Consider the following 25,151-nt stretch of genomic DNA (forward strand, 5'->3'; position numbering starts at 1 on the left):
GGAAAAACACAGCGCGCACGTACACATCCATTCACCAAAGGCAAGCATCTCTTTGGGTCATCCAGATTGACACTGGACAAAGAGGTTTGGAGCGGCCGGTCAATAAGAACAGGCTGAAGGTTAACCTGCTTGATGATTTCCTTTGACTGTAATTAGATGTTCAACCGGATAAAATCTGCTCTGCTGATCTAGACAAGTTTCTCTTACCATAACCATTTAAATTTCTAATGTAGAATTATTCACATGTCAAGGTTAGATTCAATTATTATATCGTCTTTTCAGTCACTTTGGGGCAGCTTCTCCTTAACCTTTGGTTTTATCAGGACTATCTGAATTTACCAAAAATAATTGTGCAGACCCTGTAGGGAGGTGTGTTTTGAAGTTTTATAAACATATTTTTTACAGATATTCAGCTAAACTCAAAATAAAAGAAATTGCTTACTTAGAGAAAGACAAAATACATTAAATGGTTAAGAGATGAAGTCGTCAAATATCCAGTTTGATGCGTTTAGCCATGATAGGAAACAAAAGTGAAAAAAAAAAGAAAAGAAAAACGTACCTCAAAAGTTTTACTGTATGATTTAATATGCAATTAAATCAAATGTTTCAAATTGACAGTAAATAAAAGGTATTATTCAAACCATAGCATCAAAATCCAACATCGCTGCCTACAGAAAATACTGAAAGAAACTATTAAATAATTGCATCCTACCATTTGCTTTAATCAATATGTTGCTAGATTGAGTGCATGACTGAGAAATTTGTCACTGCCAGGTAAACTTGAAGGGGACCATTCACAGGTTCTTGAAAGGGTTTTTGACTAGGAAAAGGTTCTTGTTGTTTATTAACTCTACACCACAATAAATTGGTTAGTATTTAACTTGAATAAAACACCCAAATGTCATCGTTATACCACCAGTGATGCCCGTGCTGCAGTTTTAACTGTGTAATGAAAGATTAGTTTAAATTAAAAAAATAAATAAACAAGAAAAGAAATTTTCTGTGAAAACTTGGAAGAATAGAATTCTTATATCTTCCGGTACTAAAAAATGTTTATAAAAGATAGCCGTGACTCCATCTGGACCAGGAGCTTTGTTAAATGATAAGCAAGATTATCAAGAACAAGATTATCAAGTTCCTCTAACCTTATGTTATGATGTTTATAGTCATCTGCAATGTTAGGAATACATTTTTCAATCTGGCTTAACATTTTAGTTCAGAAAATTTGGAGGTATATAAGTTGTTATAAAATATATAGATCTCTGTTGCTATTGTTTTCTCATTGTTGGTTCCCACTTGATTAATTATCAAGGATTTAATAGTATTTTGTTGTTGTCTCCTATTTTCTAGATGACAGAAGTAGGCTGTGTTTTTTCATTCTCTTGATCTAATAAATCCTCCTTGGGCCCTTTCTGATATACATTTCATCTAGCTTAGATAGGAGGTTGATATTGTAAGTTTGTCTACTTCTGAGGGATTAGGTTTAATGTAGTATATGTTTAATTTATGTATAAAATTTAAAGTTAAAATTTTCAAGTTCTTTTATTAATTTCTTTACTGAATGAAATAGAAAACTGTATGATCTTGTAATTTAGAAACTCACACATTTGGATTGGGTTGATTAAGTCTTCTGAGTCCTTAATATCCAACATTAATTATTTGAAATTATGGCAGTGGGTGTCGTGTTTTAAGAATATAAGAATAAGATCATGGTCAGTTAATGGTGCAACAGAAATGAGTTGATTGTACAGTTGAATTGGTTGTCACAGGAGCAGAGAATCGCTGTCAATAATTTTTTTTGGGGAAAAAATGGGACTATGCCTAAAACTACGAATGAACTTTTACTCTGTCTAAATTGTCTTCTCCTACTGAAGTAGTTTGATTAGTAAACTTTAATTAAAACATGGAGTCTTTGGTTGATTCAAAAGTTTCACCCTGTTACAGTATCTGGCTGCAATATGGCCCTTCACAGGATAGTGAGGGGATCTGAAAAAGTAAGTGTCCCTATTTTTGTCCTCAATCATTTTCAAAGAGGCTGCAGGAATAAAACTGTATACATCTTCAAAGACTCCTATAATTCTCTAACGAACTTTCAGAGCCGCTGCAATTAGTCAAGCATCAGCACTGTGACATCAAAGGCACAACCACCAGATGTTTGCACAGCTTTCTGCCTAAAGCTGTTCAAAAGCTGAGCTGCTGTTGGGATCATGGAGGTTACATTGTGTTTAAAAAAAAAAAAATATATATATATATATATATATATATATATATATATATATATATATATATATGTAATGTACTTAATTTTTCGTTTGTTTCTTTTTTAAACACCAATGCCTTCCTCAGAAATTCTCCCATTTTGTTGTGTGATCCGTTTGGACCTGAACTCCACGGTTTTTCCTAAAACAGCAACAAATCAAAGTGAAAAAACAACAACTAATTAGGTTGAACAGTATGTCAGAAACCATGAGCTGGATTCCTAGTTGGGGAAAAAATTTTCAAAGAGAAACTCGTCTGAGAATCTAATCCTCAAAAATCTATCCTTGCAATTCAGGTTTTGACAACTCTGGGCGTGATGTAGTCCATCTGCTTTGATTGACTGTATTCTCACAGTGGAGAAATGTAGTCTTTACATCAGCTCAAAGAAGAAGAATGTGCCAAAGGAAGAAAAAGGTGCATGGGATATATACAGTATATATATATCATATGCGTCCACATATGATAGCTTTTTTTTTTTTTTGTATAGTAGGATCCTTATACAGGGTTATTGCACAGGGTGTTTACATGGGTATTTATATTTGTATGATATCAATTAGCCCTGGGAAGCTATGGACTTTCACCAGCAATATAAAAGAGACAAAAGTGCTTGGAAATCAGCAGCTCATTAAGTGTGATCTACTGACCTGTCGGGACTTTAAAGCCAAAATTGCTCACATTTCACACCAGCTTTACATCCGTTATTTGGCTCACCTCTCTCTCTTAACAAACATTGTAATGGTAAAACACAGAGTATAAACTACTGCCTAAATGTATTTCACATAAACATAAATGCTTCGGCTGAGATTAATAGCAGTTAAAGGTTCTATCCAATTATGTATTTTGCTTCCAGTATAAAACCTAGAGGGTGAAAACACAGCTGGGTAGTAAACTATAGATTTTCATTTAGATGGCCACTGTTTAAAGATGCAATATCTATAATAAAGAGGAGGGAAATCTAAAGAAAAATACAGATCAGTATAAAAAAAACCTCTAAGGGGGTTTCACACTTTGCTTTATATCAACAGAGGCAAGTATAATCTAAAAGAAAAAAAATCTAAATTGATTAAATAGGAAGGTCTGTACAGGGGCTTAGGTTTAATTTAAAGTTTTGTAGGGACACATTTGGTCTGACGTCGGTCTAAAGAGAAAAGCAGCACTTCTTGCTACATTTATACAAATTTTATAAGCACTACGCACGATAGATGCTGTTTATCAATGGCTGAAGCTTAAATGGCTCTGATGAATGAGGAATTAGGACTTTTTTCCACTTTGAAAAGGTTTGCACTTGAAATGACCACCGACTAAGACATTAGGTAAATCTGGATTTATACTTTTTTTATTTTTAAGATATAGAATTGCGCAGGGATAAATAGAGGTAAATCCCACTCTTTTAAATGTTCTCTTTGTATTAAGAAACAAAGCCAAATATTAGATTCAAGGGACGCCAAATAAATGTATTGTATTTACATGTGCACTGGAAGTAGAAGAGGAACTGACACTGAGCACTTAATATATTAACCTCACTCTACAAGCTGTACGTCTAGGATGTAGTTACTCTATTTAACCCATTTCATGGATTTCATTTAGGGCTGAAACAATTTATCGGATTAATCAATTATTGAAATAATGTCAACAAATTTAGTAATCGATTGATCTTTAACTGGAGTATAAAGACATGTCTTTAGCTCACAGAGCGACCCACTTATAAAAGGAATTATACCAAAATTGTAAAAAAAAAAAAAAAAAAAAAAATTTTTTTTGCATTTTAGTTAAAAAATTTATTCGTCCGTCAATATTTTCCATCCAGAACTCCTCTACTGCTGCAAAAATGCTGTATTGTAAATTATAAACATTTTATTCACATGTAATTGTTGGTGGGGACAAGTAGGTCGGTCCAAAATTTTGGCAGGGACATGTCCCTATGCAAACCTACGTCCATGGGTCTGTAGGTGGATTTTCTAAAGTGGCAGATAGTTTTAATTGAACTTACTTACCTTTTAAACACAATTTAGAAGCTCCAAATACATTTATTTCAATGTTGGTGATTAAAACCACACTTTATATTCATAAATCTATTGGCGACAGCGAATGGTGTAGAAATGAAAACAAGGAGAAGCCACCATGAGCTGTCAGCAGCTGTCCCCTTAAGATCACACTGTTGTTAGCATTGCAGAGCATTTCAAACAAAGCTTAAGGATGTCATCAGCAGCGGGCGCCGCACGCTAAAGTGTTAAACTCCAGACACTGGACACGTCCTTACAATGTGCCACGTCTCAATGCATCATTAACAAGTCGTCCAGTGTCACTTGAGGCTCCGCCGGTCAAGGAAAGAATCAGCTTGTGAAAATGAGCTAAGCGGGCTGAGGTCAGGAGGTGAGGCCACAGGTGTGGCTTCTATATATAAAGAGAGGCGCTGAAAGGCCTTCTTGCACCCGGGGCCTCCCACTCTGTGGCTAAACATCCAGCAGCTGCCAAACTGTGTCGTCTCACAGCATGATGTGAACGAGGAGCTCAGATTTAGACAAGTTATTGGTAACTAAAGAGACAAGGGGTTGTTGAAGCTTTTCTTCAGTAGCTCTCGGATCTGAGCAGGAGCTGCAGCCTCTGGGGCTGAAATGGCAAGCTATTGTCACATGAATGCTGAACTCCTAAAAATAGAGCAGCCTCTGGAGCACAAAGGGCTTGGACAAATGGCCTTTTCATTGGCTGTCTTCAAGAGTCTCGAGGCACAAGTGAAAAAAGAAAAGGGGCTCCTGATGTTTGGTCTGCTTGAGAAAAATACAGGAAACCTTAATAAATCAGGAAATTATCATTTAAAGGTACATTCAAAAGTTTGACAGTTAAGTTAAATTCAGATTTTTTTTTTCTAGCTTATTAAAACATTATGGTCTGTTTCTTAGACATGTAGAATTTTATATCTAAATACTATATTTTAATACACACATTTTAGCTGACTGTCTGAAAAACGTATGTGATGTAGAGTATTTAAATTCAATACGCAGTTGGTTCTTTTTGCGTTAATTATTGCGTGGCATCATTTAGGGCTGAGCGATGAATTGAATATTCTGTTTATGAAGATTTTATTTGTGGAAAAAAAACAAACAATGTACTTCTTTAGCAGGGTGACATCAGTTTAGCAGTTTTTGTTCCTAGATGTTTACCTATAGCTGATAAACTGTGTGATACCACTGGCTGTAAATAGTCTTTTGTTTACTCTATTTTAACAGTCCTTTAAACTAAGGTCAGCTTCTAGAGTGTATGAATAAAATAAAAACCAGCTTCTAAAATAAATTTACAGAATGTCATTTTAATAGGAATCTCAAAGGAAGATGAGGGAAAAAAATGCAGCTCACCTGCATTGTTGCGTTTTATCTCTCCATTGACACATAACAGTAGAATTCAGTTTGTTTACCAATCAAAGTGCTGGAAAATAAAAGCAGCATCTGTATAAGGAGAGACTTCTTTTATAGTGCAGGGGATGCTCCTTAAGACCTTCTATGACTGTTGTGGCTTAATTAACATCTCTGATGGATAATGTCTCCCACCCCATGCATGAAGCTGTTGCAGAACTAGAGAGCTCCTTTAGTGACAAGCTGCTGCACCTTAAATGCACCAGGGAGCGTTATCACAGATCCTTCCTCCCAGCATCTGGAAGACTCTGTAACCATCACTGTTCCCAACAACCTCAATATGTTGTTACATTGATGCTAATTATGCAGTTTCTACCCTAGTTAAATAACATGCTGCTGTCATTTTGCACATCTCTGATGTTGCGGCTATTTTCAAATATCTATTACTGTAAAAATGTCCACAGCTGTATATTTATTTATTCTCCAGGTGCAGTTTTATATTGTTAAAACACTTTACATTACAGTATTGTTTCTTTCAACTCTTTGCCATTATGTTATTCTTATACATGTTTTAAGTTCCACATTTGTGTGACCATTTTTTTCTATAATCTTTTTGCAGCTGTAAACACCAGAATTTCCCATTGTGGGACAATAAAGGGATTTTCTATTCTATTCTATAAAACCTGTCAGCAGTTCTGGACCTCAATGAACTTTGATTCTATGAGGCTGGGGCCACTGTACGCCCAATACTAGTTATAACTGCCATTTTCACACTTCTCTACCATATCTCTTTTCTTTCCACTAAATTTTCCAACAAGATTATTTACAGCACTTTGAAAACCATTTGTCATCTGCACAATCATTTTTGCCAACTAAGCTAGTAACCGCCTATTCAAGTCATCTGCATCATTACGTTACACATTATTTTAAAAACTATTTAGCATTTAAATCTGGGGTTTTCATCAAGGCTGTGTTAAAACCCATTTTCAGTTTCCCTTTTAAATAAACAACTGAAACAAATTAATTTCCTATATCTTAACTAATGGATTTGGTTACTACAGTAAGAGTTACATTTTTTTAGAATTTGTTAACATTTTTCAGCTGATTTGGAATTCATAATTAGGTAAACATTAATGTTACGGTACATGTTGAGACTTAAGTTTAAACAAAGACTAAAAATAATTAAATATCAGCATATTGTAAATATGCCATTTCAAGCACAAAAATAATTTACTTAGAAATTCTCAAATTATTTTTTTTTTTATGTAATAACCAAGTTAACCATAAATTCTGATGTTTTTTGGACAAATGTGCCAGTAAATAGGAATAGAAAGATAGTTTTCTATAATTTATAGCTAACAAAAACAACAGTACAAATTAGAGGTGAAAGACAATGGTTATAATATTTAATACTCCGTGACAAAATCTCTACAGGAAACGCTAATTAAACATTTTTTTTTAGCAGACACCAATATAATTTCCAGCATAAGAGCATCATGATTAGGATTATGTAAAAGCACAAAGATGATAAAATAGAAAAATAAAATCACAATAGGTGGGCAAACCTTTTGTACAGAGTCCTACAAAGACCAGCTGAACGTGTGTGCAATCTGTTGCATTACTTTATTTTTCTAAACACTGGTAAAATCAGCTCCATATTCTTTAATACATTCAGGAAGGGTTTTTTCTTTTTAGATAAAAAATCCAGAAAGTCTTCAAACTCAGTGCCTTACTGCTGAGAGAAATACTGGGCGGGTCAAATGAGGTATCTCATATGTTTACATTCAAGAACCATGACTGATAAACTGAAAATTAGGAGATCCAGAAATAAAATTGTCTTTCTAAGCTACATGGATGGAAATTTGGGCGAACTGTCTAAATGAAGTGGATGTTCCTCTGTATGACAAGAGTTAAGTTTCGAAACCAGAAAGAAAGAAAAGGAAGAAAGATTTAGTCATTGTCACGTAACTTCACTGAGCAGAAAGTTCACACAGGGTAATTAATATTGACGTGCTTTGTTGTTAGATTGTGGAACTCGATGAGGCAGAAGCAAGAGACAAGACTCTGTTTTGTTTCAGGTATACATATCCATGCCATTTACGAATCAGGAGAGAAAAAACAAAAAAATATTTCCATTTTCAGCCTATATACAACAGTAAGGAACACTGTACAAAAAGAAATGCTCAGGTACTAATGATTCAAACCCCAACATGATTCCTTTTACCCTTCATATATGTTTCAGTACTGAGGTTTTTCCCTTTGGACGGATGGAAGTGCATTCACAGGCTGGATCCAGATACAATCACCCACTTGATAGAGCCGCGTTGGGACGTGTTAAAAGAAAACTCATCGGACGTTTAATAGGACACTTTTATCACTTTGTTCTTTAACAAAAATAGACACAGCTTTTCCAGCCTTGAAAGTCCTTCTCAGAATATATATATAAAATTATGTCTCATTTATTTACAGTCAGATTGTGTTCTGAAGGAATAGAAAGGTACTGCTCCATCGCTGCTGGGGGCTGTGGGTAGTGTTTTTTAGTGTCAACCTGTGAGGAGGGGGGCTGAGGCCATTCCAGGGTGCAATTCTGTTCGTCCAGGTACTTGACTTTTCTTTTCTGTCAGCGTGTGGACAGACGGCCAAGCCGAAGATGATTGTAATAAAATGCTGATTGTGTTTGGAGGAGACCTGGTCTGTTGCTATGGTGTTTAAGGAGGAGCGGAGCCAGGTTTACTATTGTTGATTTACACAAACCTGAACCTTTTATTTCTGGAGGCTGCAAATTATTTCAAGGTTAAAAGTTTCTATGTCTGTGCTTATGTTGTAGTAAGAAGGGTGCGAAGGTGTCTGAAGGTAGCAAAACCCTCCAAGTCTTAATGCGGAAAAACTCACATCTTGGGTTTTCTTTGCAAAATAGCAACAATGTGTTAAAACATAATAAAAACCAGGTTTATCTGATTTTATGATATTCTTTAGTGACAATAGAGCCTAATCTTAGGAATGTTTTTTATTTTGTCTAGTGCTACGTTTACTACCTGCTACAGCGGCTTTTCTGTGTAGGTATTGAAGCTTAGGCAGTGTTTCAACACAAGGCTGTAACATTCTCCCTGGTTCTTTGAAAAGGATGAATTTCTTCTTGTATGATGGGTATTGTGGCACGGCAGCTCCTTAAACAGATGATTGGTCCCACACCTACAGCATAGAGTAAAAAGAAGTACAGTTTAGTATTTAAAATGGAAGAATATTTAAAGAATCTTACAGAAATATTCACACCCCGTGTGGGGAATTTATGAGAGTAGACTGGGCTAATATTAGGAAACACATTATTAGAAAAACCAGTGCTGAATATCAAGATAACAAGGTTATAATGTTTACAACTGGCCTTTTCTTTCCAAGTGTCCCCAATACTGAGCTTTAGCATCTCAGGAATAAAATCCTCAACAGATAAAGTGTGGACATTAGCAGCTAAAGTCTAAATATATTCAACAGAAGGCAGCTGAAATACAATTTCCCACATATATAGCATCCAATTGATCCCTTGTAATGGAGATAATCACAGGATCATATTGCGATGACTACAGAGATTTGGTATACAATGCTTCTCTATGATTGACAAACAACAATTTGGATGATCTTATCTCTAATTCGTCTGAATTAAAACACACTGAGAAGTTAGCAGGTTCTTCACCTGAGTGTGAGGGTTGAGGATTTAGAGGGTTTAGTTTTATCAGTAAAGCACATAAAAAATGAAAGCTTATGAAGATTTATGCTACAGACAGACAGATGTTGACAAACCTTGTTGACAGGGTTTATGGGTGTGCGGCCGGAGCCAGTGTGAAGTCTCTGACGCTCCTCGAACCTTCCGGGGGACCTCTCCCTTCGGACGTCCATCATCCGGCCAGGGGAGCGGTCCATGCGGGGGTCTGCCATGGCCCTGCCCGGGGAACGGTCTAACCTGGGGTCAGCCATGGCCCTGCCAGGGGATCCCACGATCCGGCTCTCGAGCATCCTGCCGGGGGACTTCTCCCTCTCCAGCGGCCGGCTGGGAGACTTGTCCCTTCGGAACTCTGTGCGAGCCTCTCTGTAGCGGTGGGGTGTGCCCGGGTCGCCGTGTACCAGGGGATTGGCGGCGAGTCTTTTAGAGATGTGCTCGTTGTAGGAAGGCGGCCCACGCTTGTTAGGACTGTGGGGAGGAACCCAGGCGTAAAGACAGGCATGGTGTACCTCTTAACCAAAGATATTTCAAATGACAGGTCATGGACTGCTCCTGGCAGTGCAGGAGTCAGGTTATTCACAGGATGCGATGAGGGAATGGATTCATACTGGAGCTAATTCAGCCTGTCTACAGGTACCATTGTTATCTGTGGTCAGAGGAGACCGATCCAATCAGCTCCACTAAGTCTGCTTAACAGAATAAAAGTTGGAAATTAAGATGAAGTTTAGCAGCAGTCAGAACACTTTAGAAATAACTAAACAGGTTATTCTGTGGTTTCTTTATTATTCACTGAAAGCATTTTTAACAAATCAATTTAAAAAAGAAAAACAAAGATTAAGATTTATAGCAGATAAACAATCCGCCCCCTTTCCTGCAAAACAAAACAAACAGTTAATTTCTCACTTTTGCAATCTTAAATAATTCTACCCCTCACCACAAGTGGGCCCCCAACTGTGTTGGTTAAACCCAGTGACCCATCAGATCAACAGAGAGGAAACAGAAGAGTGACTGGAAATCTCTTAATACTGATGTAGTAACTGAAACCTAAAGAAAAGAGTGATCAGCTCTTTCTGTTAACCTGCCTGCTCCAAGAAGCGCCTGTCTTGAACATGCTGTGCCTACCTAGTGAAGAAACACATCCTCTGATCAGTGAGTGGTGATGTGGGGCACAGCGCGATCATTACTGCATAAAGTCGAGACTAAGTGGCCCTGTTAGCCCTTTTCTTAGCTAATGTCCAAGTTGTTAGAATGCATGTTTTTCCAGCCATCCTAGGGAGGAGCCTAATCACCAGAAGTCGTGTTACACAGCAACGTCATGAAATGTGCAGGTCACACAGGGAGCACCAGCTTTGCATTAAAGCAGTGTACATTTCATGGTATATAAATACTTATAGTTGAATTTGAAAGGCTTAAAAAGAATCATGTAAAAACTTAAAAGCCCAGTTTTTTTCAGTTCAGTTTAGTTTCAGTTAAGATAACAAAAAGTTATTCCTCTATCTATGCTAAATGTCACAATAACTAAAACATCTCCAAATACAGAAGCTTTCATAAATATTCTCTGTATTTAGTAGAGTAACCTTTGACCTCTTGTTTTGTATACACTCTGTGCATACAAAATGACAGTAAAAGGTCACTAAGACCTGTGTGATATTAAAAAAGCTGTCCTGCTCCTCCTACAGTAATGTTTACTGACAGTTTCCCCCTTTTGACCTGACAGAACTTCTGCAAATCAATCAGACTGGTCGGTTTCACACAACTATTATAGCTCTGTCTGCATTTTTGCTTTATGAATAAAACTTTTTGACAGCAGCTCTTTAAAAAAAAATCCTTTTTAAAAATGTTTTTAAATTGTGGTTAGGTTGCTGCTGCCCCAACTAATTTACGAGTTGGGTTTTTCTTCTTTTCCAAGTTTGATAGTAGTTATCATGGATGAACGCATCAGTTCTAGTTTGATCAGAAAACAGGACATGAATCCAGATAGAGATTTAACCAAAAAAGAAACCAGACTAATATCTCCCCTTATTGATCTTAATTTTTCCTGTGATGTCACAAGGAAGCAGAGTGTTGTAAACTACATCCTCTAGTCCAGGCAACCCCAACCTCGGTCCTCGAGGCCCACTGTCCTGCAGGTTTTAAAGGTTTCTTTGCTCCAGCACAGCAGATTTTAATTGAAGGCTGATTAACAGGCTTTTGGTCAACTGCAATCATTATAATCAGCTGTGCTAAAGCAGGGAAACCTCTAAAGCCTGCAGGACAGGGGGCCTCGAGGACCGAGGTTGGGGATGCCTGCTGGAGTCTGTTACTTTAACAAAGGTAGAAAGGAATATTAGTGTTAATACACATCTCCATTAAAAGCAATGTGCATTTAGGAAGATATTTTTTTTTTATATAATTCTAAGCATGAAATATTTAGTCTGATGCTAAAAAAAAGGTTATTTTTATACAGCGCATGTACAGTAAACATCTGGGTAAGGTCTAATGAACCTCAAAAGGGAATTAATTCTGACTTATTTTGCGGGGGCTGTTATCCTTGAACAAATGTAAGTTTTAAATCACTTCCTTTGTTTTCTTATCCTTCATCTTAAAACCAAGGGCAGGAATCTAATTTCTCTCATTAGTTTCCACAATAGATCAAACAGAATAAAACGATGCGTCTCTGGAGTGAAACCTAACTGAAAGGTGAAAGTGAAGGCGAGTGTGAGTTGGAGAGGATCACAGCTGTGTGCTCTCACCTGCGGCCGGAGCCGTTGCGCTGCAGGTCTCCTCCGCCTTCTTGACTCTGGACCAGGTTCCCTTTGCAGCAAATGACCCGCAGCTTGTTCTGGTAAGATGAGGCCAAGTAGATGGCCCCGGAGGAGATGGCTGGGCCAAGGTAACGTGGGTTTGGGATGTCCAAATGTGCATAAGAGTGTGATCTAAAGAAAAGTAAAACATGTTACATCTGATAAGTTCTCACATTTTAGTAGCAGGAAGCCACAGCCTGAGTTCTAGTCTTTATTAAGTTATATTACTGAATGTGCAACAGTGCCGCCATCAATAATAAGACAGAGCTGACTGTATATCTTGAAGAAGATTAGGTTCTTCAGTATTTGGAGGCAAGATGCTGCATATCTTCAAAAGGTCTGTAGTGGAGAGAACGGCATTTTCTACTGCCATCTGTTGGGGTGGAGTCAGAGACTCTGCTGTCTTAGTGACTGCTGTAGAGTAGCAACCTGCACCAATATTGTCAGTACCTAGAGACTGCGAGGGGAGGGTGTCAAAGCGAGTGCAGCTATTTTAGCTTAGCATAGCCCAATAAAAAGCTCCCTTCAGCTGAAATGAATGTTTCAGATTGGTAGGCAAGCGTAGCGCAAAGCAACCGCAATCCTCATGACCAGCGTACAAGGGAAGGAAACATTCACAAAACCTCTGCTGTGTGAATCGACCCATATGAGGCAGAAAACGGAAAACTGTCACAAAAAAAGTGCCTTCTATATCAAACTATGACATATAATTACCTCAGTGAAGAGGGGCTACACACAATAGAAGAGGTTCATGGTCCAAAAGTGTTTAACGCCTTTGTAACAGCCTTGTGAACCTTTCATATCGAGGTTCAGAAAAAAAATTTAACTGCAACAGCTACTGTTTAACCACTTAGTTATGAGGAGGTTTCAACACAAATATTGTAAAACTAAAATATCTCATATGATAATGTACAAAAAATGCAATGTAACATTAAGATTAGAGATGCACCGATATAAATAACCGACTGTGAGGTCAAAATTTGAAAGAATCGTCATTGTCTATGAGCAAGAATGCTGCATATTATTTATCAGTCTGAAGTGGAGAGTTTGATCTCTGCTGCCATCCTCTGCCAAGGTAACAGTATCAGAGAAAAGACTTAAAGAAGCTAAAAAAGCCAATAAAGAATGCTGGCTCTGTTCTAGGAACTCCTCCAAAACCTCTGGAGATTATTTCACAAAGAAAAAATCTTCATTAAGTGGAAAAAAATCTTCATAAAGTGGAAAATATTATGGTCAACAGTGAGCATCCTTCCTGCCTAGAGCTATCAACACTTACAAATGACTGGTTAGAAAAACAACAACAACTATGAATTATTTCAACAATTAATTTCCCTTTGGGATTAATAAAATATTTTTAATTGGAATAACCCTGTAATGCTTCTCCAGGTGCTCCCTAAGGAACGACTTGAATGCGGAGTCTGAATACCGTAATTTACAGTTATAGTGAAAAATAAGGTGAGTATTAATTAAGTTTTAGGGCAAATTTATAAGGAGCCTCTGCAGACCTATAAAGCTAAAATCAATGCATGCCGCTTTTCAGAATTGTATTTGTATAAGGAAAATAAATGAATTAAAAAACATATTTCTTCCACTGTACAGCTTTGCATTGCCTTGTGTTGATGTAACAACAAAAATCCTAATAATATACATTAATCTTTGTTCCTGAAACAGGACAAACTCTGCTAAAGATAAATTATAAAATGTGTGTTTAAGGAAAACCGAGGCAAGAAGTTTCTAACAAAGACAAAATGAAAAAAAAAGAGAGACATATCTTACCCTAGAGCAGCATGTCCCTGAATTTCGATAACATCCAAAGAATTAAAGTAGGTCACAAACAGGTAGGGCTCTCTATAGGCTGAAAAACCAACAAAGCATCCATCATCACTACTGCTTTTGGTCCTTTGTAAACAAACAATTAGTCAAAAGGAAACACTGGTACACAAGAAACTGGGTGACAATTACCAAATGAAAGAGGCAGACGGCTCCACTTGATATCATCTGTTCTACTCCTGCGGCCGTATGAATCTACAAACACACCAAACTCTGCAAGACAAAATTCCAGCATTCAGGACTGCAGACTTCCATCTGAATTTAGCTCATCCCTGTTTGGTAAACCTGTTCATCATTGTAAACAATGCAATTTCATTGGTCTAACCATGGAAACAGAGCAGGTATTCATCCTTCTGAGGGGCTGTGGTGACTTGGATGATGGAGATGGGGAAGCTGTGGGAGGACGCGGCGAAGACAGCTGAAGCTAGAGTTACGTCGTTTTTATCCAAGAACTCTGCAAAAACAGACCCCCCCATCATTTAAATGAATAAACTCGTTCAGGTGTGACAAAGCTGCTGTAAAACCATCTGGTTAGTTTAAATGACGACACCAACCTTCCAGCACATACTGCTTCATCTCGATCTCATAGAACTTGTTTGTGCCGATTATGATGCTGTATCCGGTAAAGTGGATACAGCTGCATGGCTCTGATGTCTCAATCTCCTGCAAATACAAACACAAAATGGATTAGAATGTCACACACTTGTTCGAGTAGAGCAGATCTTCCACAGTTTGTTCACCTTTCTGATGCAGAACTTGTTGAGGCTTTCGTTATGTCGCAGGATTGTAATCTTGTTAGGCATAGCAGCACAGATGCAGAGTCCATTATCGATCTGTAACGACAGAACAACTCTAATCAGGACAGAAGTAAGGATCTGTAATCAGTCAGTGCAGCGCTGTGTTGTGACTGAACATCAGCTCATTAAGCTCCATCTGGATGACAGCCCACAAGAACTCAGCTCTGTTTGAGCAGAAAATCGACTCACCTTTCCAGATGAGAAGAGGTGACATCCCTTCACTGTTTCAAAGATGAACGGATTGAGGTCAGGCTGAGCTGGGAGATGGGACTGAGACAAAGACTGTTTCACCTTCTTGATCTCCACCAAGCACAGCGCCCTCTCCTCCCCTGAATGACAACAACCGGAACACGCATTAGAACATAGGCAAGCATTTATCTGCAACTCACTGTGCAGGAACTTTAATCTGATGCTTTTAAGATCCTTAAATACCTTTAAAACTAAAACGTAAGACAAAAAAACAATTAAAAAGTTTAACAAATTTCATTTAGGGGTGCAGCAGGATATACCGGCATTAACATAGATAGAGCCAAGGTCATTTATTGTTTAAATATCGGTAACGGCCTAGTTTATCAAACAGTGCGACAGAGTGGCGACCTGTCCAGGGTTTACCCAGCCTCTCGCCCATAGACTGCCAGAGATAGGCACCGGCCCCACCCTGACCCTGAAAAGGACTAAGCGGTAGAAAATGGATGGATGTAAATATTAACAGATGTTTATTCCATCTTGTTGCCAATGTTGAACGTTTCTGGATAGTCTGAAACTCTGCTGTATGTTTACATGTTCAGGAATTCAGTTGCATCAAAGTTTTTCCATTAAACTTTACATTTCCAAAAAACACACGAGACAAGACACAAGAACTAAAAGGTAACTAAACAAATGCTACAAGACTGGAATCCAAATTTTATACTGAATCATTGTTTCAATAACCCATGCTTCTCATAATGATTCATCACTTTGAACTGAGTTGATCAAACAACACTTCTAAAAATCTGGAGTTTTTTCAGGCTCACGAGAGGTTGGAGAAAGAACCCCTCAAATAGCTGGACAGTTACAGGTGACTCTTTACAGCACATTAAAAACATGGCTAATGATTAGAACTGTTTAGAAAGTTTAAACACTTGTATTTATTAAAATGGAAAGAAAAAAAAATGCACAATAAATATGAAATGTTGATAGAAATACATGTAAAGAAGATAAAAACACAAGTTTAGATTTAGTTTAGATGACATTGGACCTTTAAACAGAAGGTCATACAGAAATGACTCATCATTGCTAAATGTAGCAAATATGTATTCTATATGTTTATTATGTATATATACCTAAAAAAGTAAACATAACAGATAATATAACTCTTTAAAATTGGTGTTTTGTATAATTTGAGTTGCAATATGAATTAGCGCTGCAACTAATGACTATTTTTCAAATAAAAATAATCTGTGGATTATTTTTTCGATTCATAGATTAATAATCTGATAGCCAAAGGTTCTTTAAAGAAGTTGTTTTTTTTTTTTTCAAGAAATTAAATCAGGTGAAACTAAAACTTTTCCACTTGAGGAGTTCTGGATAGAACATATTGACAGATGATTTTTTTTTTTATTATCTTGAATGGCAAAATTATTACAATTTATTATTTTTTTTTACAATCTTGTTGACCAATTTTTTAAATAATCGATTAATCCCATTAATTTTTTCAGCCCTAATATAATATAATAACTGTTACAACTATTTTCTCTTCAATAAAAGGAATTCAATTATTTCACAGATTTTTTAGGTGATTTAGTAGAAACTCATAGTTATCAAATAGTGCAAACATCATACCAGTGATCATGAGCAATTTATCCAGCTCCCTCAGGATCTGGATCTGAAACACCGATGTCAGTCCAGGAATGTGCGTCAGAGAGTTCTTAATGACGTTGAGAGCATACAAGCCTTCTTCAGAACCAACTAAGACGATCTGCGGAAAAAGATAAGAAAGCCATGAGAAAGAAACCCGTAGCAGTCAGGAAAACACTCACAACACAATCTGCACTCCGCTGTGTTCCTGTACCTGGTCTGTGAGGGGTAAGGTGCAGTTGATGTCCAGACGATCATCCCCCTCCAGTTTCAGCAGAGAGTTGCCCAGAAGCTTCTATAGAGACAACAAAGAAAGGACGAAAGAACGATTTGAAAAACCCTGCACACTGAGCATGGCAGAGAGGGCTTTAACAAAAAAATAAATTAGGAAAGTTTATTTCACTGCAGCACACAATTTATCATACATACATCAGATACATCAATTATTAGAACTTTTTATATTTATATATAAATTATATATAATACGTTATATGGTTATTAATTGTTTATTTTTATATATAAACACAAGTTTTATTGGAATGTAAAAACAACATTAAACGATCACTTAAATACTTTTCAAGTCCTTTATGTATTTAAAGCTGTACCGCAAGAGGCATTACTTTTAAGGAACATCATGCATAGGTAAACCTGTAGCGCTAATAGAGCAGACAGGAATGATACAGAGGAGAGAGAAGCTTTAGACAAAAGGACAGCTGCACCAGAGGAAAAGATGTGGAGAAAAAAAACCAAACAATGACTGAATAGAGAGCCCACCTTTGCAAAAAAGTATAAGGAAAATAAAAGAACAAGGATAACTAACATGAGATAATCTTGCTTAACACAAGCATTTTTATAAGCAGAATGCTAATACAGGTTTAGAATATTATATATATCTTTTTCAAGATTTTGATGCTTCATTCTTCCTTTTTTTAAACTAGTCAGTTATTTTGTAAGGAAGTGTGAGAGTGCAGAAAGCAGAAAAGAGCAAAGCTATTGGGCAAGTATTCTGAGTGTTGTTTACCATTAACGTTGGCACATTACTTTAGAGATACGCCCACAGAAACAGTGCATATAGCAATGCTAGCCACGCTAAATGCTAATGTAACACACTAAAGACTCTTGAAAACAGAATCCACTCACACAAACGGTAGTTTTAAAGGTCTATAGTGCAAAAAATATATAAGAAATGGGGATTATTAGCATTATTAGCTCAAAAAAAAAAAGAAGTGATTAGAAATGGTTCTGATAAATGATCTCCTTGGTGGATCTCTGGTCTCATCTGTACAATGAACTTCCCCTTTAAAAGGATGTGGACACTTTAGAGATATTATAATTCTAGTAATGATACGGCATTTAATTAATATTTGGCCAACACAAAAAGGAAGAGCACCAACATTGTACAAACTACAACGCTGTGGAGAAAAGGTTTTTAACCACGTACTTATGTTACAGTATATTGTAGAGGTTAGAATGTATCAGAAATGTAAACTTTATTTAAAGAAAAAATAAGAGGTAGAGACAGAGGCATTTCTTTGGGAAAAGCTGACATTTCAGAGATAAAGCATCACAGAACATAAGATGGGACGAATAATATGTTTTCAAGTACACAAAGAAAATAATCAAGCGTCTGATGTCAGCTGTTGCAAAAACCGAGATCATGTCATGATTCTCTGAAAAGGGTTTAATCACAGCTTTTGCAGGAGCATGCAAGGCAGCATCAAACAGCAGGTCATGTCTGCAGCAGCATGATCGTGTCCATGCATTAATATCTTTAATTAATGAAAATGTATGCAGGACTGATTGCAGCTGTTCTGATCGACCATACTGAGTAAGTGACCCTGGACTGTTCTGACCTGAACTACCGAGCACAAAGTTCTAAGCAGAGTTGGGGACAGCTAACACATGCTCAGTCGGACGGGTGACTGAAGCCAGAGCGTTCGTGCAGCTACTTACTGTACCTGAACCAGAGGCGATAGGTTCTTCTGTCTTTTAGAAACACCTGCCTATAACATGATTCACATAACCCAGTTGGATGGAGGTTTACGCACAAACACGCACACAATCACACACATACAATTTATTCACACAAAATACGACACATAAAAACAGGATGAAGATATCGAAAACATGCAAAGAGAGAGAAGGAGGAGAGAAAAAAAAAGGTGAAGATGCTTGCTGATGAGGAATAAAAAGCATCTTAATTTACCTTTTCAAAGGTAAAGAGCTTTTGGCAAAGATTTGAAAATAATCTAATATTGAGAAAGCAGTAGGATGCTTGCATACATCTTATTTACAAGAATAATTACTCACTAAACAAAATCTTAGTGATGTATGAATACTCTGAATAATACTTACAGCCTCGGTTTCTGCTCTGTCTTTAGATCCACAGCTTCCGACCACGACGGACTCCAGCACTGCCACCCACCGCTGCTTGTCAGGGAAACTGGGAGCCATGAAGTAGAGGCACTGGCCTGGCCAGCAAGTGGTGTGGGGATGAGATTCCAGCTTTAAAACATAGGGGATGTCTGTGGATGTGTACAAAGATACAGTTTGGAAGAGATATTTGGAGATCAAATTATCTATTATCCATTCAAAGAAAATACAGATAAACAGAAAAAAAATATCTTTTAAAAAGGGCTTTGCAAGATGTTAATATAATGTCATTTCTGGTGACAAAAAATCTCTATATTTATTCCCACAAAAACTGGCTCAAAGTAAGATGTGTATTAGATCCAGAGTGAATGCTTAGAACATCAGTATTTTAAGATAAAGAAAGAACCCTTATTCAGTCGTGCATAAAACAGCTTTAGCATAACAGTTATTTAATAAAAACAGAAGCAAAAAAATTGACCCTTAAAACGGGCTATAGATGCAGGAAACCCCTCAAACATTAAACAGCGTGACATGTACGAAGAAACCAACTTTGTCCAGACAGATGTCAATAAGTGGTAGAAATAACTTAAGTGATCTTAACCAAAAAGAGATTGAACTGTTAGCTTGTCTTAAATTCTTCCTTAATTAGTGTGTAGACATTAGGTGTTCTTATGTTTAAAGACTCAAGCGAGGATAAATTTGAGTAGCCATGAGTAAATAAATCCCCTAATAGTCCACAGATAAGTAGAAAAATATTTTCAAAACCAAAATCAAAGCAGAGTTGCTATCAAGGTCATGTAACTTTTTTTAATGAAGTCATTTAGGAAAAACTAAAAGAGGAAGCTAGAAGATGAGGAAGATTTGCTCTTTTGAGAAGCTGTATTCTTTACCTGACTTAGCTGTGTTGATGAGCTCAGAGGCACCAACAGCTCCATGGATGGTTACCTCGCCATCAGGTAAACACAGCTCAAACTCCTCTTCAGCCTTTACAGAGTCTGGGGAGAAAATTAAAGAGCTTGATGTCAGTGTGATCGACACAACATGTTCTATGAAAATGTAATTCAAGAAAAAAAAAAAAAAAAAGACAATTTCTGACCTTCTGTTGGCTCAGTGTCATAAACTGATAATTTAGTTCCATCCAGAATCACGTACTTCCTCTCCCATCCTTGCTGGCCACGTTTGCCATTTCTATCCAGTGAAATATGAATATTAAAACTACTTTTTAGCACCAAATATATAGATATTTTGGGAAAAACTAGTACCTTGGTTGCTTCATCCAGCCTTCCAAGCGGACATGCCCAGTGGCCTCCTTCATTTGCAAAGCAGGGGAGTTGGCCTTCTCTCTGCACAGAGCCTCTGAGAAGTGCGTGGCGTACTCGGCTGGCAGACCGCAGGTGGCAGGCAGACATGGGGAACACTTGGGGTGGCACAGGGTGTGGCACTCTGCAAAGAAACAGAGAGAAGGGCGAACGAAACTTAAATTGACCATGTATATATATTTACTGAGAAAGAATGTCACATTTAGATTTAAGAAAACTAATCAACATTTAAGCAACCCTAAGAGCTATCCTAAGGGTCCTGGAAACTGGCATTGTTTAAACAATAATAGCGAAACCAATAATCCCTCCCAGGCAGAAAGAAGCTGAATAAAATCAATTTTAAGGCATAATTATTATGATTACTAAAGCATTTCTGTCATTTCTTGCCTGTCATGTCCTCTGAAATATTTTTATGCTCCATCTGTGCTGCTGAGAAGCATGATACAGACCTAAACAAGTGGCAGCCTGCCGTCCAAAGTGAACGGTGTCCAGGCAGACGGCACATTTGGCAGCCCTCATGTTGAGGCCAACGGTGAAACGATGAGGAATGTTGTGGTGCATTCTTTCCTTCACACGGCGACCAAATTCTGCAACGCATGAAGAGAGAGAGAGAAGTTACAGAAATTAGGCAAAGTGTGACATTATTATTCTGTTGGATAAATAACTAAGGAGGCTCAGCAAAGATTTGTGTCAGATGCAGCATTTCCAAACACTATAAGGCATCTTAAATAATGAACTGAATTTGTTATAAATGAGCGTTCAAGCAGCTCATAGCAGTGAAATTAAAGTCTGATTGTCATGCTAGTAAGCCCAGAAATGTATCATAATGCTTCTGAGTAAAAAGCTACCTACACATGTGGACAAAATTGTTGGTCATTTAATGAAAAAAACCCACAATGGTCACAGAAATAACTTAAACTGACTGAAGTAAAAATTAATTTAAAAATCTGTGAAAATGAACAAATAAAAGTCACACGTTGCTTTTTAAAAATCCTTTACCAAAATGAGTCTAAAAAATAACATTAAAAATGATGGCATCCTTAACTTCAACCTTGACCTGTTGAACAACCTTTTGAGTCATTGGTTGCATTCAAATGATTTGTGTGACTGTCGATCAAACTCCTGCTCCTCTCAGCAGGTATCCTGGCCCACTTCGGATGAGCAAACTTCTCCGGTTGTTTCAGGTTTGAAGGGTACCTTTTCCAGTTTAAACTCCTTATAAAGAGGCTAGATGGGATTTAGGTCAGGGCTCCTAGATGGTCACTCTAAAACAGTCTGATGTTTTCCTCTTAGCCATTCTGGGCTGTGTGTTTTGGGTCATTATCCATACGATGTGCGACTAAGACCAAGCTTTCTGACACTGGGCAGCAAATTTCTTTATAGAATCCATGGATAGTCTCGAGATTTCCTTGTAACTTACAGAGATTCAACTTATCCCAGATGAAGCAAAAAGCCCCAGAACATTATAGCACCTCCTCCATGTTTCATGGTAGAGACAGCATTCTTTTGATATGCTTCATGTTTCCATCTGTGTGAACATAAAGCTGATGTACCTTGGCAAAAAGGTCAATTTTTGTCTCATCTGACGATAGGACATTCTACCAGCAGCTTTGTGGCTTCTGAATAATATGTGCAACTGTAGTCAGAGGAACATCAAGCTGCTTGGAGATGGTCTAATAGACTTCAGTTTTAACATGTTTGTCTATTATTTTCTTCTAATTTCCTGAGAGAACCCTTTCCTTTGCTTTCTCTGGTCCATGTAGATTGTGGTACACGCAAGGAGTGTGTTCGATTTCAGCAGCTGCGTCCTCCATAGGACCTGGCCAACCAGGACAGGGTCTGTTGAGGTCCGTGAAAATAAGGAGGCAGGAAGAGTTTTGGCTATGGATTAAACAGGTCCAGCCTTCCCCTGTTTCCCCTACGCTCTGTTGCCTAGCAACTGTGAATGTTGACGAAAAAAGCAGGCAAAGAATGTGTACCGAACTTCTCACTGCTGTTCTGTGTGCTAATAACATTTTTGAGGAGCTTTAGCAGCAGTACCTTTGTAATAGATATCAGATTTAGTCCCCACAACGCAGAGATATTAGAATCTGTCCTTAAATGTCAGCCAAACCCATTTGCACAATGACAGGGACAGACAGGGACAAATTTTCAATAAACCAAACATTATCCGCCAAATATCTGACTCAATCACCAGCAATTTTCATACAGAACTATTCACAGTCTTGCATTATATTAAACTGCACTTACAATATTCACCACTGTTCACCACCATTACCCTTTTTCTTCTGTGCACGGAGCAGCCGGCTTGCTGGGAATCACAATGAATCATGGGATACACAAGGATACGTGGGATACAATGGACCTGTCTTTCAAAACGGGCAAAAAGAAGGATGCACTTGTCGGCTGCATAACGAGGAGTCTTGCAATCCGAACAGGCCTCGACGCTGCGCTATGACGTAATGGGCTCACGAATCTGGCCTTCGGAGGTTGCTGCCGCAGGATTCGAACACAGCACATGTCACCAAAGAACACAGTGACTACCTGTAGTCTTATATAGGCCTACTGCCTGATTACTTTATTAGAGACACCAGTGATGCTAATTTAGAGGATACCTCTAGATTTAACATGGCCCTTTGGTCACATTACTTTCAGTCTTTTCTAGGGGTACCACCCTTTTATCCAAGCCTGTTTCACAAGTTTATTTAATCAGTTTTTTGTAGCATGGTTGAAAAGCAATGTCTGAGTTTTTTGTTATTTCATTGTTGTCGATTTTCGTATATTTTTTATTGATTATTTCTTTAGTCAGATTCAAGATTCAAACGAGGGTTACCAGCAATTTTGTCTACATGTGTATCCTGCTATATTTTTCTACATCTACATGACTAGAGGAAGAAAGCAGTATTTGGTCACGTTAGACAGTAAAACAGATGACCACAGTGAGGATGAACATGCAGGCATGTGAGACGAGCTCAGTTGTTTGATGGTGGCTAACTTACTTTCAAACGTGACCCTCCTCTTTTCTGTGAAGAGCAAAAGGAAAGAGACACAAAGAAGAAAGTGGTCTAGCAATAGCTAACACATGGACACCAATAGCCTGCATCACAAAGCAAGAACAATTAATTCTACCTACAGGTTGTAGGGCCTTAGATTCTGATTATTATGCTGGATTATTTTTCAACATTAAAGTGGCCCCGTTACTCAAAGGATTCCTTTATACCGATATGTTAGGCTGATGAGCTGTTTCCAGTTGTAGCTGATCAACCTGCAACCAAGCTATGGAAGCAGCAGCAATGGCTCAGTTTCCATGGTGATAGCTGCTTGACGATGTGCTTTCACAGCATGTTAAAGTTGAACCTAGGTTATTGTCTTTTTATTGTTAAAACATAAAAAGATGCATTATCCTGCAAATAATGAAGAAATTACAAGATTATTCTCATTTATAAATTTATATATATTTTGAAATTGTATTAATGTTAACCATTACATTTTAATTAAGGATTAAGTTGATCATTGAAAAAAATGTATACATTCTCAACTGTGGAAATAATATATTTTTTTTTTTAGATAAAAAACAAAGGAGGCATTTTATTAAAAACCATTTGAAGTAGTTGCTTAGTTGAAGTTCAAAGGTATACCTCAGTTAATGCTATTGGCTGATACAACTGTAGGAAGGACTTCAGGGTATTGGTGCTTTAAGTAAACAGAAAACAGGACATTTAACCTGTTGATGCCCATTTTAGAGCTGATAGAAATCTCTGAATAACTGATTACTGCATCTATTATTCAATGCTGATTTTATATTGTGAGATAAATAAAAATAAAGCTTTAGCTGAATAACTAGGTAGCACAATCTTATACTACGCCTTGATTTTGCCAGATTAATTTAGAAGGAAGTCTTAGCTTAGTCATTCATTTTTGTTTTCTTTGATATTCTTGCTTTGTGAAAACAGCCATTGAGAGAAGACATACAAAACAGGACATGGACAAAAGAGGTGACCCAACAGTCCATTGGTTGGCCTCAAGTTGAATGCGAGGGGAAATCAGCTAACCTCAGGATAAGGAGTTCAAGATTTACACAGAGAAAAAAAGTGAACACTTTGGTTTCACGTGTCATTTATGAAGGTGCATTTGGTCTGACTAACCTTCAGGAGTAGAAGTCTCTTTGCAGCGAGTGGATGGGTTGAGTAAACTGCTGGGGTTAGGCTGATGTTCTGGAGATTTGACGATAGCTGACATGAGAATCTGGTGTCGGGCCTGGGCTGGTGTGGAAGGAGCCACGTGTTCCTGGGCTTTGAAATGAGCCGCTGCATCGTCAGATAGAAAACAGAAGATAAGGACCATATGGAAGTTTTGTTTTCAAAATGTAGGTTTACCCTCAGTGGCAAATTGGTAAAAGCTTTGAAATATGCTTTTTTATCTATTTATTTATTAATAGGACAACATTGAATCAAGGTATGCGTTTAACCTCAATTTTTTATTTGTGCTAAATTGCTTGATTCGGTATTAATAATATATTCATCCTATAGGAAATTCAGATTTAATGGGTGGCAGGAGAAAATATAGGACTGTTCATCTTACAAATGGATGTTGTTAAAACATAAAACAAGGCAAAATTCTCTAGAAATGTGTTTAAACAGAAAGCAGGAAGCTGTCCTGTAATTGCGTAATTGTATCAATTATTGAAAACATTCACTATATGAATATTTTGCTATTAATGAAAGGAAAAAGGGAATGAGAGGCAGCAAAGGAGGAAGAGGTGGTGAAGCAGCAGTAGAATGGAAGCAGCGGAACTATACAAACTATGAACAGGTGAAAAGAAGCAGCAAAATAAAATAAACTGCATTTGTCACTATTATAATCATTATTACAAACGAAAGGAAGTTAAT

At 37.4% G+C, this 25,151-nt stretch overlaps 1 protein-coding gene across 7 annotated transcripts in view; it reads right to left on the reverse strand.

The window, feature by feature from the left end:
* Positions 1-6,986: 6,986 nt before the first annotated feature.
* The window catches only part of LOC119780129 (citron Rho-interacting kinase-like), a 37,967-nt gene continuing 19,802 nt past the window's right edge, over positions 6,987-25,151 (reverse strand). For 2 of the 7 annotated variants that reach the window (XM_038280039.1, XM_038280038.1), the window contains exons 22-40: positions 24,408-24,569; positions 23,262-23,285; positions 20,712-20,849; positions 20,206-20,386; positions 20,040-20,131; positions 19,834-19,938; positions 18,926-19,095; positions 18,529-18,573; positions 16,785-16,865; positions 16,556-16,691; positions 14,924-15,063; positions 14,678-14,770; positions 14,492-14,600; positions 14,263-14,391; positions 14,070-14,150; positions 13,884-13,962; positions 12,057-12,239; positions 9,405-9,792; positions 6,987-8,801 (exon numbers count right to left, since the gene is read on the reverse strand). In XM_038280039.1, coding sequence (XP_038135967.1) covers positions 8,778-8,801; positions 9,405-9,792; positions 12,057-12,239; positions 13,884-13,962; positions 14,070-14,150; positions 14,263-14,391; positions 14,492-14,600; positions 14,678-14,770; positions 14,924-15,063; positions 16,556-16,691; positions 16,785-16,865; positions 18,529-18,573; positions 18,926-19,095; positions 19,834-19,938; positions 20,040-20,131; positions 20,206-20,386; positions 20,712-20,849; positions 23,262-23,285; positions 24,408-24,569 — 2,360 coding nt within the window. In that variant the 3' untranslated portion in view covers positions 6,987-8,777. The remainder of the gene's footprint in view (positions 8,802-9,404; positions 9,793-12,056; positions 12,240-13,883; positions 13,963-14,069; positions 14,151-14,262; positions 14,392-14,491; positions 14,601-14,677; positions 14,771-14,923; positions 15,064-16,555; positions 16,692-16,784; positions 16,866-18,528; positions 18,574-18,925; positions 19,096-19,833; positions 19,939-20,039; positions 20,132-20,205; positions 20,387-20,711; positions 20,850-23,261; positions 23,286-24,407; positions 24,570-25,151) is intronic. The other 5 variants (XM_038280043.1, XM_038280042.1, XM_038280045.1 and 2 more) reach the window with 3 other exon arrangements.

The sequence above is a fragment of the Cyprinodon tularosa genome, unplaced genomic scaffold (assembly GCF_016077235.1).
Source record: "Cyprinodon tularosa strain WSP-4 unplaced genomic scaffold, ASM1607723v1 ctg155, whole genome shotgun sequence".
Classification (NCBI taxonomy): Eukaryota; Metazoa; Chordata; class Actinopteri; order Cyprinodontiformes; family Cyprinodontidae; genus Cyprinodon; species Cyprinodon tularosa.